A 16552-nucleotide genomic window follows, 5' to 3' on the forward strand; every position below is an offset into this window, starting at 1 on the left:
CCCCCCCCCCCCCCCCCCCAGCCATTTTGTGCAGCTCTTTCACCAGAGAGAGGCTGCTGTGTATAATAGAAATGGTCTTAATAAAAAAGGGGGAGTAGCTGCTGTGTGATTCAGGTGGGGGAGGGATGAGGAAGGTTTATAAATATCTCACACAGCCTCATTTTATTATTTTTTTTTTTAACTTTACATATAATAATTGAAGGGGCGGCCATCTTGGTTCCCTGTCAACTTTCCTTATTTGATCTGAATAAAAATAAAATCCCCGATTCTTTTTTACCACAGATTTTTTTTGTTTTTTTCCTGCCACCCTCTCTCAAGACTTCCTGACTAGATATATATTTTTACACCCCTTTAAGTTTCTTTCTTAAAGGGGAGGGGAAAGAGATTTTTTTATTATTATTTTTTTTTTGTGGGTGGCTGGTTCACAAATAAAACAGGAACAAAGAAAAAAAAAAATCTTTTTTTTTTTACTCTCCCCCCCCCCCCCTTCTTTTTTTTTTATTATTTGTGAAGATTTTTTCTGAGGAGAATTTTCTGGATTATCGTCGGATGAAGTCGTTTTTTCGATCATTTTTGCCGATTTAAAGCAGTTTTTTTTTTTTTTTCCTGTCAGGAAAGTTTGAGGGGGGAAAAAAAGCAAGTAAGGAGGCAAAAGGCGGGCGAGAAGCAGGGAGAAAAAAAAAAAAAAAGCGGGCGGCCGATGTCCTCCTTCCCGCTGAGGGACGAAGGAGAAGAAGAGGAGGAAGAAGGAGAAGAAGAGGAGATGGCCGTGTCCGAAGAAGGGGACGGCGAAAAGGAGGAGGATGATGATGATGATGAAGAAGAAGAGGACGGAGAGGAGGAGGAAAGAGACGACGACAACGAAGACGATGAGCCTGAGGCGACACCGAGGCGCCATAGCCCCAGCCTTCTTTTCCCGCCAACGTCCTCCAGGGAGCCGGGGAGTGTTGAAACCGACGACGCGCCAACCGTCGCCGCTGCCGCAGGTAAACAGGGAGCGACCTGCTGGGGGGTGATGAGGGGGGGGGGAGACGGGGACTTGAACACGGGGGCGGCTTCAAGTCCCCCCTCTATTGCTTATCCCCACCGCATTAACCGTTGGACGGTCTCACTGCATCCACCTAGGGAGGGGTGGCGGGGGGGACTGGAGCCGAGTGTCCCCGTATTGTTTGACTTGGTGACGTCAGCCCCCCTGTGTCCACCTCACCCCCCTCCTCCTCCTCCCAGTGGTGTGGTCTTGTCCTGTCACCTTTAAATAGAGTGACACCACAGCGTGTTCCCGCCATTTTCTTGGCATGTCATAAGTGTGTTATCGGCTGCGTGACCAGTCCGGTGTCAATTTCACTGCCTGCGAGCTTCCTGGTGGCTACAAATGATAAAGCGAGGGTTAGGTGGGAATTTTTCTGTCAGAATTACTACGCGTGGTTCGATAAAAGGTAGCACTACTCGCGATGGATTTAGAACGGTGTAAAATACGATAAATTGTCGTATTCTGTCAGACGGCGGCGCTCAATTCGACGTTCCTCGTCGTCTTATACTGGCAAGAGTGCGGTTCTGAAACCGTAATGGCAGCTGGAGGACGCAACCGTAATCCTACGGCTCTGATTGTGAAGAATTGTACTTTTCATGAGCCCCGTGAAAGGTATCGCTAACTCGTCGTAAATCGCTGTCGGGTCACGATTTTCCGAAAATAAAACAAAAAATGATTTGGGCACGGTCGCCCCTTAGAAAAACATGTTATAACCGCAAAACGCGTTAGTGACTGGCGATTAGAAAACAAACGTGTTAGTGTGGGTCAAAGGAAAAAAATTATCGTGAAACGTGTTAGTGACTGGTCATTAGAAAACACGATATCGCGAAACGTGTAGTGTGTGTCAAAGCAAAAAAATTATCGCGAAATGCATTAGTGTGGGTCATTAGAAAAACATGATATTGTGAAATGTGTTAGTACGGGTCGAAACAAAAAATCGTGAAATGCGTTAGTGACTGGTCATTAGAAAAACACGATATCGCGAAACGTGTTAGTGCGGGTCGAAACAAAAAAATATCGTGAAATGCGTTAGTGACTGGTCTAGAGAAAACAATATCGCGAAATGTGTTAGTGTGGGTCAAAAGAAAAAAATTATCGTTAAACGTGTTAGTGACTGGTCATTAGAAAACACGATATTGCGAAACGTGTATTGTGGGTCAAAACAAAAAAATAATCGCGAAATGCATTAGTGTGGATCATTAGAAAAACATGATATCGTGAAATGTGTTAGTGCGGGTCAAAACAAAAAAATAATTGTGAAATGCGTTAGTGACTGGTCATTACAAAACACGATATCGCGAAACGTGTAGTGTGGGTCCAAACAAAAAAATTTATCGCAAAATGCATTAGTGTGGGTCATTAGAAAAACATATCGTGAAATGTGTTAGTGCGGGTCGAAACAAAAATAATATATCGTGAAATGCGTTAGTGACTGGTCATTAGAAAACACGACATCATGAGACGTGTTAATGTGGGTCAAAAGAAAAAAATTATCGCAAAACGCGTTAGTGACTGGTCATTAGAAAAACATGATATCGCGAAACGTGTTAGTGTGGGTCGAAACAAAAAATATTGCGAAATGTGTTTGTGACTGGTCATTAGAAAACACGATATCATGAAACGTGTTAGTGTAGCTCGAAAGAAAAATTTTGAAACGCGTTAGTGATTTCATTAGAAAAACATCGCGAAACGCGTTAGTGTGGATCATTTATGATAGATCAAGCATAAGGACTCGGTTCGCGACAAATCGAGCATAAAGAGATTCAGTTCGTGACAGATCAGGCATAAAGAGACGTCTCGGCACAAATTGGGCATATAGAGATGGCTTGTGACAGATCGGCATAAGGAGCCGTCTCAAGGCAGATTGGACATAAAGAGTCAGCTCGCAACAGATTGGGCATAAGGAGCCAGGTCCCTACCGTGAACGAAGGGTAAAATGACGGTGATCAGTAGCTGAAGGTGTCGGACAACTATGATCTTTACGGGATCTAAAAGATCCGTCTCTTTTTGGTGAGCCGGATAATCCACATCACCAAACAAAGAGCCGGATGCCCGTAACCATAAACTGTTATCTCTGGTTCAGTTAGGCATCACTACATGCAGCATTAGGGTCTTTTTACACTGTGTTTTGCTGTCCTTGTTAGAGCTTGTTCAAACGTAGCGTTTTTTTCATGCTGAAAAAATGCAGTGTTTCTAAAATCTTTTTTTCTTGTGTTCTTTGACTTGCAGTGCATTTTTTTTTTTTAGTTTTGTTAGTGCTCTTTTTACCCATACAATTAAATGCGTAAAAAAATGCATGAAATGTACTTAAAAATTGCACTGTGTTAACGTACCCTTAGGCTAGGGTCCAACGATGAGTATTTACTGTGGTTGGAGCATTTCTTCACCTACTAGCTAAATTAAAATATTTTCATAATTTTTTTTATTGTTTTTAGTGCAAAGTTTTTTTTACATGTGTTTTTATCGCCTTTTTAGGCCAGTCTCATATGTCCAGATAATTCCGGTACCGAAAAAAATCGGTACCGGAGTTATCAGTGTCCGTGAGCTCACGTAGGCCATCCAAGTGGCACACGTGCGGCACACGTGTGCCGCCTGGGTACCACACGGAGCGTGCAGGAGACAGCGCTAGAGATAAGCGCTGTCCCCTGCATCTGGTGCTGAAGCCGCCAATCATATCTTCTCTCCAGCAGCGTTCGCTGGAAAGAAGATATGAAAAATCCTTTTTTTTTTTTTTTTGTGTTTTAAATAAAGATCCCTGTCCCCACCCCCCTCCCACCCCCTGTGCGCCCGCCCGCTGTTAATAAAATACTCACCCGGCTCCCTCGCAGCATCCTGTCCTCCCGCAGCTTCTCCTGTATGAGCGGTCACGTGGTGCCGCCCATTACAGTCATGAATATGCAGCTCCACCCCTATGGGAGGTGGAGCCGCATATTCATGACTGTAATGGGCGGCACCACGTGACCGCTCATACAGCTGCGGTGAGGACAGGACGCTGCGAGGGAGTCGGGTGAGTATTTTATTAACAGCGGGCGGGCGCACAGGGGGTGAGAGGGGGGTCGGGGACCGGGATCTTTATTTAAAAAAAAAAAGAGGATTTTTCATATCTTCTTTCCAGCGAATGCTGCTGGAGAGAAGATATGAATGGCGGCTTCAGCACCACATGGGGGGGACAGCGCTTACTGTAGCGCTGTCTCCTGCACGGCACACGGACTGCACACGGACAGCGTCCGTGTTTTACACGGACCCATTGACTTTAATGGGTCCATGTAATCCGTGCGCTCCCACGAACACTGACATGTCTCCGTGTTTTGCACACGGACACACGGTCCGTGAAAACACGCTGACGTGCAGAGACACATTGATTTCAATGTGTCTACGTGAGTCAGTGTCTACGGTATGTGAGGAAACTGTCACCTCACGTACCGGAGCCACTGACATGTGAAACCGGCCTTATGCTGGTGTTTTTGTCTTTCTTTTTTGGTTAGCCATGTTTTAAATAAAGATTCACTGTTTTGGATACATCCTGTTAATAAGTTTTGATTAAACTTAATTGATAAAGTTATGTGCCTATTAGGCTTCTTTTACACTTGACGTGGTTTTGCGTCCCGTTTTTGCGGCCCCAATAGATTTCTATGGGGCCGCAAAAACGAGCCGCAATAATTCCACGGAACGCTATATGGCTGTGAGGGCCGTATTTACGGCTGTGAAAAGATATCGAGCCTGCTCATTCTTTTTCACGGCTTACGGACATGGCCCCCATTGAAAATCATTTAGGCCGCAAAAACAACGGAAGCTTGTTTTTGCTGTGCACCATGACTTCCGGTGTTGCGAAACGCCGTTTTTTTTTCTAATACTTTGTCCATAGTATTGGAAACCAGAAAAATGGCGATCCTGCAAGTTTTTGCGGTCCGTTATTGCGGCAGACCATGAAAATTGTGGCAATACGGCCCGCAAAAACGGGCCGCAAAAAACACAGCACGTGTAAAAGCATGGGTTTTTAGGCTACGTTCAAATTTGCGTTGTTGTGTGTTGCGTCGGCGACGCAACGCAAAACGCATGCAAAAACGCATTGCTTTGTGACGCATGTGTCCTTTTTTGGCTTGATTTTGGACGCAAAAAAATGCAACTTGCAGCGTCCTCTGCGCCCTGACACTTGCCCCAAAAATGACGCATGCGTCACAAAACGCAAGACAACGCATGTCCATGCGCCCCCATGTTAAATATAGGGGCGCATGACGCATGCGTCGCCGCGGCTGCGCCCGACGCAACGCTAATGTGAACGTAGCCTTAGTGTGTTTCCGCACAGATACGTGATTTTTACCTGCGGATTTTACTCATCTCATTCAAGTCTATGGGGAAAATCCACAAATAAAACGCTAATTTACCACGTGAGAAATTAACATGTTGCTGATTTCAAAACTGTAATGTGCTGTGTTTTTTTGCACAGCGAAAATAGTTATCTTCAAAAACGCACCAAATAATCATTGTGGGAACTTAGCTTTAGGCCGGGGTCACACTTGCGAGTGTAATGCTAGAAACTTGTGCATCAATACCCGGCAGTGCCGTCGGCGGTTTGGACCGGAGCGTTCAGCTGCATAGAAATACATACATGTACCACACGCTCCGGTCCCGAGTGCCGGCGGCAGTGTCGGGTATTGAGGCGAGAGACTGGCGTGAGTTTCTCGCATTGCACTCGCAAGTGTGACGCCGGCCTTAGAGGTACACTTTCTCAATTCATAAGTGATGGTTGTGCAATATAGGCATACAGTGGCTTCCTTCGTCCATAAAAAAGTATACCATCATCTGTATGGAATTGCGTTCTCTCCTATTCCATATAGAAAAAAAAAAACATAATTGTCATATACCCAGTGGAGAAAAATAAAACATGTTTTTGACCTTCGTCAGGTGCAGGGAGCAAATGATTTTGTCTGATATAATGTAGGTCCACAGCAGGCAGAAATGTTTTAACACAATATGAAAGTAGTGTTATTATTAATAAAGGTGTTTCCACTACTTGGACAACCCTTTTTCAGTTATTATATTCCCCCATGTAAAATATAAACAGCCTGTACCCTCCTCCGGGGCCGGGTCTCCCAGGGCTCTCATGACGTTGTGTCATGTGAGCCCTGCAGAGAAATTACTTTAGACGTAACTGACATCCAATGGAAGTCAGAGCAGCGGCAGCTCTCACTTTTTCTGATAGGCTGTTTTGTCCAAAGGAAGAGATAGTGAAGTGGGCACTGATCGGATGCAGGGCTGATGTGACATAACAACGTCATGGGAGACCCGGCGCCGGAGGTGAGTAAAGGCTGTTTTTGTTTTACAAGGGGGAATATATTAATTGAGAAAGAGTTGTCCGAGTAGTGGACAACCCCTTCAAGGCAAATATATAATGTCATTTTACTCACCTAATGACCCATAACACTGCCTGACTGCACGTCTGTGTCTTGACTTCTGTTCATAACAGATGTCGCAACGATCACAGGGTTGTGAAGTTGGGGACGACTAGGTTCCGGCTCTTTATTTTTTCCCAAAAAACTGTATTCACCTCCGGCGCCGGGTCTCCCAGGGTTGTCATTATTATTATTATTATTATTATTATTATTATTATTATTATTATTATCCATATAAAAAGAAGAAAGTATGACGGCACCAGGATAGGTGGTTTTAGATGGCCTTCAAGTGAGCAATTTACTGCAACAATCAAAATATTTCATGGCAATCGGACCAACGGTGGAATACAATCGTGCTGTGGTGCTCTACCAAACAGTAATTCGTATTGAACATCCAAAGAAAATAGAAAAGGTGGCACTCACCAAGCGATGTATTAAAAATCCTTTATTCTTCCATATATCGGAGTAAGGACATGCCTTTCGGGCTGCAGGTAAAACGAGAGGGTGCAGGGAGTGAACCGGACGACGGCCGTTTCGCGCAGGATGCGCTTCAACGGGTCCAGGTATCATACATCCGGTTCCCCCTTTCGTTTTACCTGCAGCCCGAAAGGCTTTTTAATACATCGTTTGGTGAGTGCCACCTTTTCTTTTTTCTTTGGATGTTCAATTATTATTATTATTTATTTATAAATGTCATGACATTGTTATGTCATGTGAGCCCCGCAGCTAATCACTTGGTTGTGAGATTGATGTAACAGGCCCCGTTGACTGTATAAGGCTTTGTCCTTATCTCTTTCTTGGTTCCATCGGAGATTTATTTCGGGGGCATTCCCTGATATATGCCTTTGATTTCTCATTAGACCCCAGCCACCCAGAATGCTGTAATGCTCGTACTATTGCCCTTACGCTGCTCGGTTCCCCTGCTTTTCTTTCTTGGTCCAGAGCTTTAACAGCCTCACTCTACGAGGTTTTTTAGTTTTGGTGTGGAGCTCCGCGGCCGGTCCGTACGTCTCAGTCCTTGAATGTCGGACTCGTGAAACTGGTCTTATATTAAGTCTTGGTCAGTCGGACCCCCAGGAGGTCCAGGTACTGCAGCTGCATTATGGACATCCGAGCACGGCCTAATACTGTTGTATCATCGCTCTGTTGATGGTTAGTTTGAATAATTTTTATGTTTTTAAGGATTTTATTAGTCCACTTAAATTCTTCATTTTGTATTTATGTAAACTACCACTGCTGTTTTTTTTTTCAACATTTTATAAACTGGAATCAATACAAAAAGCAATAAAAAAAATATTCACAAGATACATAAGATAATTGCCGTTAGCCTACAATTACCTGCTCACTTTAATTTTGCCTTTGCGATCTTCCTACTCTCGAGGGCATTGTTTTATAATAATTCATAGACACTCCCTGAGGTTTCCTAATCAAATGCATCAAGTTGCTTTGTTTTTTTTTTTCTTTCGGTATCCATTTTGCAAAATTTGTTTGGGCGTGTTCTGTCTCAACAATATTGGCAGCAGACCAGGAGGTGCTGCCTTATAGCTCCGTATCCTTCAGATTTCATTTGCCTGGAACGTGTAGTATTGCTTTTGCTGCAGTTGGTTTATGTTATTGCTGTGGTCTGTAGACAACACTTGTCATCAGTCTTGTAGAGGCTCCACAGCAGAATTTATTAACCTTTTGTGGTCTGTGTAGATCTCTAGATTACGGCCGGGCACTGTCTTTTGGAATCGGGGATTGTTTTCGGATACTGCGTGTGATACCTCAGTGTGGTTTTCAGCCGATACCTCGACCCCCTCAATTTTTATTACAGACCTCATTCTTCTTCCCCAGGGTTCCACCAGCATTTCATAATCACTGCCAGACCTTTCCATTGCAAGCCTCAGATTTATGTGCTCTTGAGGAATGTACGGCGGGAGATTTTAAATATGCATGAAAGGAAACGCAAAGCTGAATGTACAAGGCCTGACGTGTCAGGTACTGAACCATGATAAATATAGTAACCAATATGAGGGTCTTGTAGGCAGTGACCTACATAGAAATCACAGGGCCCAATAGCAAAAGTTCTAACTGGTCCCCCCTTCCCCTTGTGATGCTTGCCACATTAACCCAGCACAGTATATCTTTCACAGCATGATACCCCTAAAGTTCCCCCACGCAGCATGACACAGCCTCATATACACAACATGATGACACAAAATCCCCCACAGGTAGTATGAGGGTCATCACACACAGTATGATGGCCCCCACAGCCTCATTATACACAGCATGAGGGCCCCGCAGCCGTCTACGCACAATATGACACCAAATCCCCCACAGTGAGTATGATGGCCCCCACATACAGTATGATGGCCCCCACAGCCTCATTATACACAGCATGAGGGCCCTGCAGCCGTCTACGCACAATATGACACCAAATCCCCCACAGTGAGTATGAGGGCCCCCACACACAGTATGATGGCCCCCACAGCCTCATTATACACAGCATGAGGGCCCTGCAGCCGTCTACGCACAATATGACACCAAATCCCCCACAGTGAGTATGAGGGCCCCCACACACAGTATGATGGCCCCCACAGCCTCATTATACACAGCATGAGGGCCCCGCAGCCGTCTACGCACAATATGACACCAAATCCCCCACAGTGAGTATGAGGGCCCCCACACACAGTATTATGGCCCCCACAGCCTCATTATACACAGCATGAGGGCCCCGCAGCCGTCTACGCGCAATATGACACCAAATCCCCCACAGTGAGTATGAGGGCCTCCACATACAGTATGATGGCCCCCACAGCCTCATTATACACAGCATGAGGGCCCTGCAGCCGTCTACGCACAATATGACACCAAATCCCCCACAGTGAGTATGAGGGCCCCCACACACAGTATGATGGCCCCCACAGCCTCATTATACACAGCATGAGGGCCCCGCAGCCGTCTACGCACAATATGACACCAAATCCCCCACAGTGAGTATGAGGGATCCCACACACAGTATTATGGCCCCCACAGCCTCATTATACACAGCATGAGGGCCCCGCAGCCGTCTACGCGCAATATGACACCAAATCCCCCACAGTGAGTATGAGGGCCTCCACATACAGTATGATGGCCCCCACAGCCTCATTATACACAGCATGAGGGCCCTGCAGCCGTCTACGCACAATATGACACAAAATCCCCCACAGTGAGTATGAGGGCCCCCACACACAGTATGATGGCCCCCACAGCCTCATTATACACAGCATGAGGGCCCTGCAGCCGTCTACGCACAATATGACACAAAATCCCCCACAGTGAGTATGAGGGCCTCCACATACAGTATGATGGCCCCCACAGCCTCATTATACACAGCATGAGGGCCCTGCAGCCGTCTACGCACAATATGACACAAAATCCCCCACAGTGAGTATGAGGGCCCCCACACACAGTATGATGGCCCCCACAGCCTCATTATACACAGCATGAGGGCCCTGCAGCCGTCTACGCACAATATGACACAAAATCCCCCACAGTGAGTATGAGGGCCCCCACACAGAAAATGATGGTTTCACAGCCCCCACTGGCAGTATGATGGCCACAACACACAGTATGATGATCAAAGCCCCCACAGGCAGTATGAGAGTCCTCACACACATTATGATGGCCCCCACAGCTTCGTTATACACAGCATGATGGCCCCACAGCCCACTATACACAATATGATGTGTAGTGCAGCGGGGTTGGTGTAGTGTGACAGACAGGAAGTGACCCAGGAAAGTTCAAAGTAAACATAATTTAATGTCCAAAACCTCACAACGTAAACAGCACGCAATATCCTCCGGATCTCAGCCGGGAAACATGATAGTCTGGGACCGGTTGCCATGGGAGACTGCACCGCCGTGTACGCTGAGTGGTGCCAGGCCTTTTGGCTCCGCTTGGCTCTGTGTGGCTTCACACTGATTGAGCTCTGCAGGACCTCCTGCTCTACACACTTGCAAAACCAAAACTGACCAACCCAACCCTCTGCTGCAGGGTTTTTACAAGGAACCTGTGGTCGTAGGCAACATGGAAGACCTGGCCAGGAGGAAACGGACGCCCGACTACCATCCTGTAGTCTGTTTAAAAAAAAAAAAAGCCCATGGCAGGTTTTCCTACATCTGCCTTGGACAAATAACTTGCCCAAGACCAACACTTACTTTTATTTTGCATTGCAATCACAGCTATGCCTGTGACAGCAATGCACTCCCGCGGCCTCAATACGCTTCTTTGTGCATCCTGGAGGACACATAGCGACCCTCGCATATGACACTGGTCAGTGCCTCACATACCCCCCCCCCCCTCTGTTCAAACTTGGGGGGGTTGAACTTTTGTAACCATACAGGGGGCCTGAGACAGGGCATCCGCATTTCCCTGTGACTTTCCCGCCCGATGTTCAACGGTGAAATTAAAATTTTGCAGGGACAGGAACCATCTGGTGACCAGAGCATTCCTCACCTTGGCATTCCTCATCCATACTAAAGGAGGTTGATCTGTCACCAAGTGAAACAGTCAACCAGGTAAATAATAGCGTAGGGACTCAAAGGCCCACTTAATGGCGAGGCACTCCTTCTCTACTACACTATAATTTTTCTTGGCCGGGGTAAGTTCACTACTTAGGTAGGTGACCGGATGTTCCTCCCCGTTCACCTCCTGTGACAGGACCGATCCTAGGCCCACGTTAGAGGCATCCATCTGTACGATGAAGCATTTCTGGAAGTTGGGGCTAATGAGGACAGGCTGTCTGCACAGCACCACCTTCATATATTGGTGCGCTTCCTCTGCCTGGGGGCTCCACTGAACCATGACCAACTTCTTACCCATGAGGAGATTGGTTAGGGGTGTTGTTCTCCCTGAAAAATTAGGTACAAACCTCTATTAATATCACCTGTTTGATGGTGACAGGTCAGGGCCAGTTCTGAATAGCCTCGATTTTGTTTTTGTGGGGTATGATGACCCCACGGCCGATCATGTATCCCAAGTATCGGGCTTCCTCGAGCCCTACTGCACATTTTTTGAGATTCGCTGTCAAGCACGTGGCTCTGAGCGAATCTACTACCTCTTGCACCTGGGACAAGTGGGTATGCCAGTCAGTACTAAAGATGATGATGTCATCCAAGTGACGCATACTTTCGACTGGGTTCCAGCACTATGTCCATCAACCTTTGGAACGTGGCTGGGACCCATGCAGTCCAAAGGGCAGTACGCCATAGTGGTACAGACCCTCCGGTGTTATGAAGGCAGTCTTTTCCTTTGCCGATTTCAATAACCCTTGGTCAGATCGAGCGTGGTAAAGTACTGGGCCTGACCCAGTCGCTCGATCAGCTCATTCACCCAGGGCATTGAGTAAAGGTCAAACCTCATTTAATTTATGGAAGGCATTACAGAACTGTAATGATACATCCGGCTTCGGGATTAGCGCAATTGGGCTAGCCCGGACACTCTCGGATTCCTCAGTTACTCCCAGCTGGAGCATTTGTCTTGCCTCACTCGCAATGGCTTGTCTCCGGACCTTGGCACCAGGTACGGTTTCATTCGTACCCTTACGTGAGGCTCGGTGACAATGTCATGCTGGATGACAGAGGTACGACCGGGTGGTCCCAAGAATACATCCGTATTCTTTTGCAACTCTCATCGCTGTTGTTTTGAGAGGGTGTCTCCTATCTCTACCTCTCCTTCGGCCTCCGTCCAGGCCGATATCGAAGGGTCCCCAGATGACATGTGTGGAGTCACATCCATAAACATACACTCCAGTCCTTCCACGCCTTCAACAGATTAACGTGATATAACTGTTCAGGTTTCCCTTTCCCAGGCTAGTAAACTCATTAGTTTACTTTCCCCACTTTTTCCGGAACTTCATATGGTCCTTGCCACTTGGCCATAAGCTTGCTTTCGTTGGGGGGCACCAAAACCAACACCGGATCTAAAGGTACCTTCACACATAACGATATTGTTAACGATATCGTTGCATTTTGTGACGTAGCAACGATATCGTTAATGAAATCGTTATGTGTGACAGCGACCAACGATCAGGCCCCTGCTGGGAGATCGTTGGTCGCTGAATAAAGTCCAGAACTTTATTTCGTCGCTGGACTCCTCCTGACATCGCTGGATCGGCGTGTGTGACACCGATCCAGCGATGTCTTCACTGGTAACCAGGGTAAACATCGGGTAACTAAGCGCAGGGCCGCGCTTAGTAACCCGATGTTTACCCTGGTTACCATCCTAAAAGTAAAGAAAAACAAACAGTACATACTTACCTACAGCCGTCTGTCCTCCAGCGCTGTGCTCTGCTCTCCTCCTGTACTGGCTGCGAGCGTCGGTCAGCCGGAAAGCAGAGCGGTGACGTCACCGCTCTGCTTTCCGGCCGCTGTGCTCACACAGACAGTACAGGAGGAGAGCAGAGCACAGCGCTGGAGGACAGACGGCTGTAGGTAAGTATGTACTGTTTGTTTTTTTTTACTTTTAGGATGGTAACCAGGGTAAACATCGGGTTACTAAGCGCGGCCCTGCGCTTAGTTACCCGATGTTTACCCTTGTTACCGGCATCGTTGGTCGCTGGAGAGCGGTCTGTGTGACAGCTCTCCAGCGACCAAACAGCGACGCTGCAGCGATCCGGATCGTTGTCGGTATCGCTGCAGCGTCGCTTAATGTGAAGGGGCCTTAACCGTGGCCTTTTTGTTATATACGCGGCTCTTCGCTGCCTGAGCATCCACCAAATGCTCTTTTACTATGGTCGTGACTGCTCCAATTCGGTCCTGCATATTGGCCACGTGCTCAATGACCCTCTTATGTTGTGTAGGTTCCTGTTGCCAAGTCTCTTTGGCTACATCCAGCAGATGCCTAGAATGCCTGCCATACAGTAGCTCAAAGGGTGAAAATCCCGTGGAAGCCTGCGGTACCTCGCGAATGGCGAACATCAAGTAGGGCAACATGTCCCAATCCCTTCCATCCTTGGAGACTAAATTCTTCAACATGGATTTGATGGTTTTGTTGAATCGCTCAACTAATCCGTCTGTCTGAGGGTGATATACTGATGTGCACAACTGTTTTATTTTTAGAAGCTTGCAGATTTCCTTCGTCAGCTTGGACATGAAAGGAGTCCCCTGATCAGTGAGGATTTCCTTCGGTAGCCCAAGGCGACAGAACATGGCAAACAACTCCCAGGCGAAAAGCTTAGCTGAGGTGTGCCAAAGTGGAATGGCGTCCGGGTACCGGTTGGCGTAGTCTACAACTACTAATATGTGTTAGTAAAATCCGCCCTGGGCCACCATCGGACCCACCAGATCCATCTCAATCCGTTCAAAAGGTACCTCTATGATGGGCAGAGTTACCAATGGACTCTGGTAGTTCACGATGGGTGAGGTTAGTTGGCACTCCGGACATGTTTCACAGTACCTCTGGACCTCTGCGTAGACCCCAGGCCAAAATAAATGCCACAGAATGTGCTGCTGTGTCTTTTTGTTCCCCAAGTGCCTTCCCAGCATGTGGGTGTGAGCCATGTTGAGCACCGCCTGACGGTAGGATTGGGGCACTACCAGTTGTTCTACCACCTCATCCCAGATTTTATCAACCCTGTACAATAGCTCCTGGTTGATCGCCATACATGGGAACATGGTCTTCGCTCCCGGTTGCTGAGCCACCCCATCTACCTCGATTACTCTTTCCCGTGCCCTTGTCAGAGTGGGATCCTGGAGCTGAGCTGTTCCGGACTTACCAGGGGACACTTTCAGCTCGGGAATCGCTGGCGTCTCCTCAACCTCTCCTGCCAATACCTCTAAGGCAAACCTATCGGGGACACTCTGTCCCTAGGTTGGTGACCCCTATGGGGTATGATGTGACTCCTATAACTATTAAGAGAGCAAGGTGGCCCCCACAGCCCCTCACACAGTATGAGGGCCCCCACACACAATGTGATGTCCCTCACAGGCAATATGAGGGGGACCCACAGCCTCCCACTCAGTATGAGGGCCCCCACTGCCTCCAACACTGTTGAGGACCTCCACACACTGCTGGACTGTCCTGCAGCACCCGTGCAACACACAGTATAATGCCCCCCACAACTAATGAGTATGAAGAATAAAAAAAAAATAGAAACTTGTCTCCTTCCGCCATTCGCCTGATGACTGCTCCGGTCAGTGCGCTGTGCAGACTGAGGCTCTGTCTGAATCGGAGACGCGATCTAATGCGCGAAGTCACTCAGATGGACATTCAGAGAGGTGCCGCAGGGAACCAAGCAGAGGGAGTTGGGGTGGTCGGTGACGAGGCCCTCAGCTGACCCCATAGCGGCCGCGTGGTCTGCCGCTATGTTGCAGATTTTCTGCATCTATTATGTAAATTAGGTTACTTTTTTTTTTTTTTGTACATGCGTTTTTTCCTGGTGCTTGGCATTGACAACATTTTATTGATAAAGTTACTTGCGGATTATATGCAATTTTAGCACAAACATTCTGAAAAGACATGAATTTTTTTCCTGCAGATTTTCCGCATATAATGCCATTCAATTGGTAAACCCTGCACATAAAACTCAGTGTAGCTGCAAGAAAAATTGACATGTCACAGATTTAAAACACGCACCACGGGTCAGTTTATTTAGGGTAAAACAAAAAAATCCCAGTGGGCATGAGGTTTCTATGAATTCCATACACCATACTGGAACTGTACGACGTTGCACAAAAAAAATGCAGTGTACAAAAATCAGTGGAAAACTTCACCTAACACTGGCGAATCCAAGACTTTTATTATTTTTGTGTATGGGGCTAAGAACTTATTCCCATGTAGTCACTAACTACCTGCCTGTTCTGCCCAGGGACGATGTCAGTTGGTGATTCCTTTACTTCATTTCATCGGTCGTTGACAAAGCAACGTCTTTGCTTTCGCTCTCTGCCTACGGGCCATCACTGCCGACGTCGTGCTGATTGACAGCCTGCTCCCCGCAGTTAGGTAGCGAGTAGCTGGCTGTGAATCATCACGACATCGGCAGTGAAGTCTCATTGACAAAGCAAAAGAGAATACGCTGCTTTGTTGACGTTACATCAACAGAAGCAGGAGAATCGCCAGCAGGAGCGGTCTGTGACCGCTCCGAGATTGCAGAGATTGGCGCCGGCCGGCACAGGCAGGTACAAAGCAACTGCCTGCCTGTAAGTTCTTAGCCTCATTCCCAAAAGTAATAAAAGTCCCGGATAAATATTTTAATGAATCGGAGCTTTAGAGTCCATTCACTCTGCATTAATAGTGCAAGTCGAGTAATGTACAGTAGATCTCCTATGACTATAGGCACAGTGTCATTTGTCACCTATATACTCCAACTGCAAAAATTATGATTGTAACCTAACTTATGCCAACCAAGTAGAACTTGGATAACCATCTTAAGCCAGGTGCCCTTTTTCATGAATTCAGGTCAGGAGACCCATGGACAGGCTGTGCATCGCGGTATGTGCTCGGACCAAGTTTCGTGGACATCTAAATGAGGCTTATAGGAGTTACTTTAATTTTTCACTATGGGCCTAATAGTAACAGGCAGGTAGTTGCTAACTATTTATCCTGGTCCGATCTCTGCCGGCACAGAGCAACTCCCGCTACCGTCATGTTGACAGCGGCTTTTGCTCTGTTGACGGAGCGGAACTGCCAATATCATGCTGATTGATAGTTGGCTCCCCGCTGCCTAACCTGCAGGGAGCCGGATGTCAATCAGCATGACATCAGCAGCAGCCCAGAAGAGGAAGAGCTGCTCTGTTGACGTGAAGAAGCAGAACCACTGGCAGTAGTAATCAGTGGCCGCTCTGAGCAAGCAGGTAGTTAGCAGGTTTGTCACTAAAATGTTTTTTGGTGAAGGATAGGTCCAGATGAAAACATGTAGTCGGCGCCTTCTTTCAGTATAGTGTTCATTTTCATTTTGGATCATGTCAGTTCACTAGATCATATGATTATTTGGTCAGAGGGGGGAAGGGCAATGAAAAGAGAGGATGTCTGAGATCACACAAGAAACCAATTAACATTTAAGTGTGGCAGACGTCTAGAGCGTGATTCCTACAGAAATACTTAAAGGGGTTTTCTGATATCACAATATTGATTTCTTATCCTTAGGGTCAGCCGTTAATCTCAG

General features: G+C 47.0%; 1 protein-coding gene across 4 annotated transcripts in view; it reads left to right on the plus strand.

Annotated features, from left to right (window-relative positions):
* The first annotated feature begins 576 nt into the window (after positions 1 to 576).
* The window catches only part of CHD3 (chromodomain helicase DNA binding protein 3), a 73952-nt gene continuing 57976 nt past the window's right edge, over positions 577 to 16552 (plus strand). For 2 of the 4 annotated variants that reach the window (XM_069767414.1, XM_069767416.1), the window contains exon 1: positions 591 to 986. In XM_069767414.1, coding sequence (XP_069623515.1) covers positions 701 to 986 — 286 coding nt within the window. In that variant the 5' untranslated portion in view covers positions 591 to 700. Of the gene's footprint in view, positions 987 to 16552 lie in introns of all 4 variants that reach the window. The other 2 variants (XM_069767417.1, XM_069767415.1) reach the window with 2 other exon arrangements.

This window comes from Ranitomeya imitator, chromosome 4 (assembly GCF_032444005.1).
Source record: "Ranitomeya imitator isolate aRanImi1 chromosome 4, aRanImi1.pri, whole genome shotgun sequence".
In the NCBI taxonomy this organism is placed as follows: domain Eukaryota; kingdom Metazoa; phylum Chordata; class Amphibia; order Anura; family Dendrobatidae; genus Ranitomeya; species Ranitomeya imitator.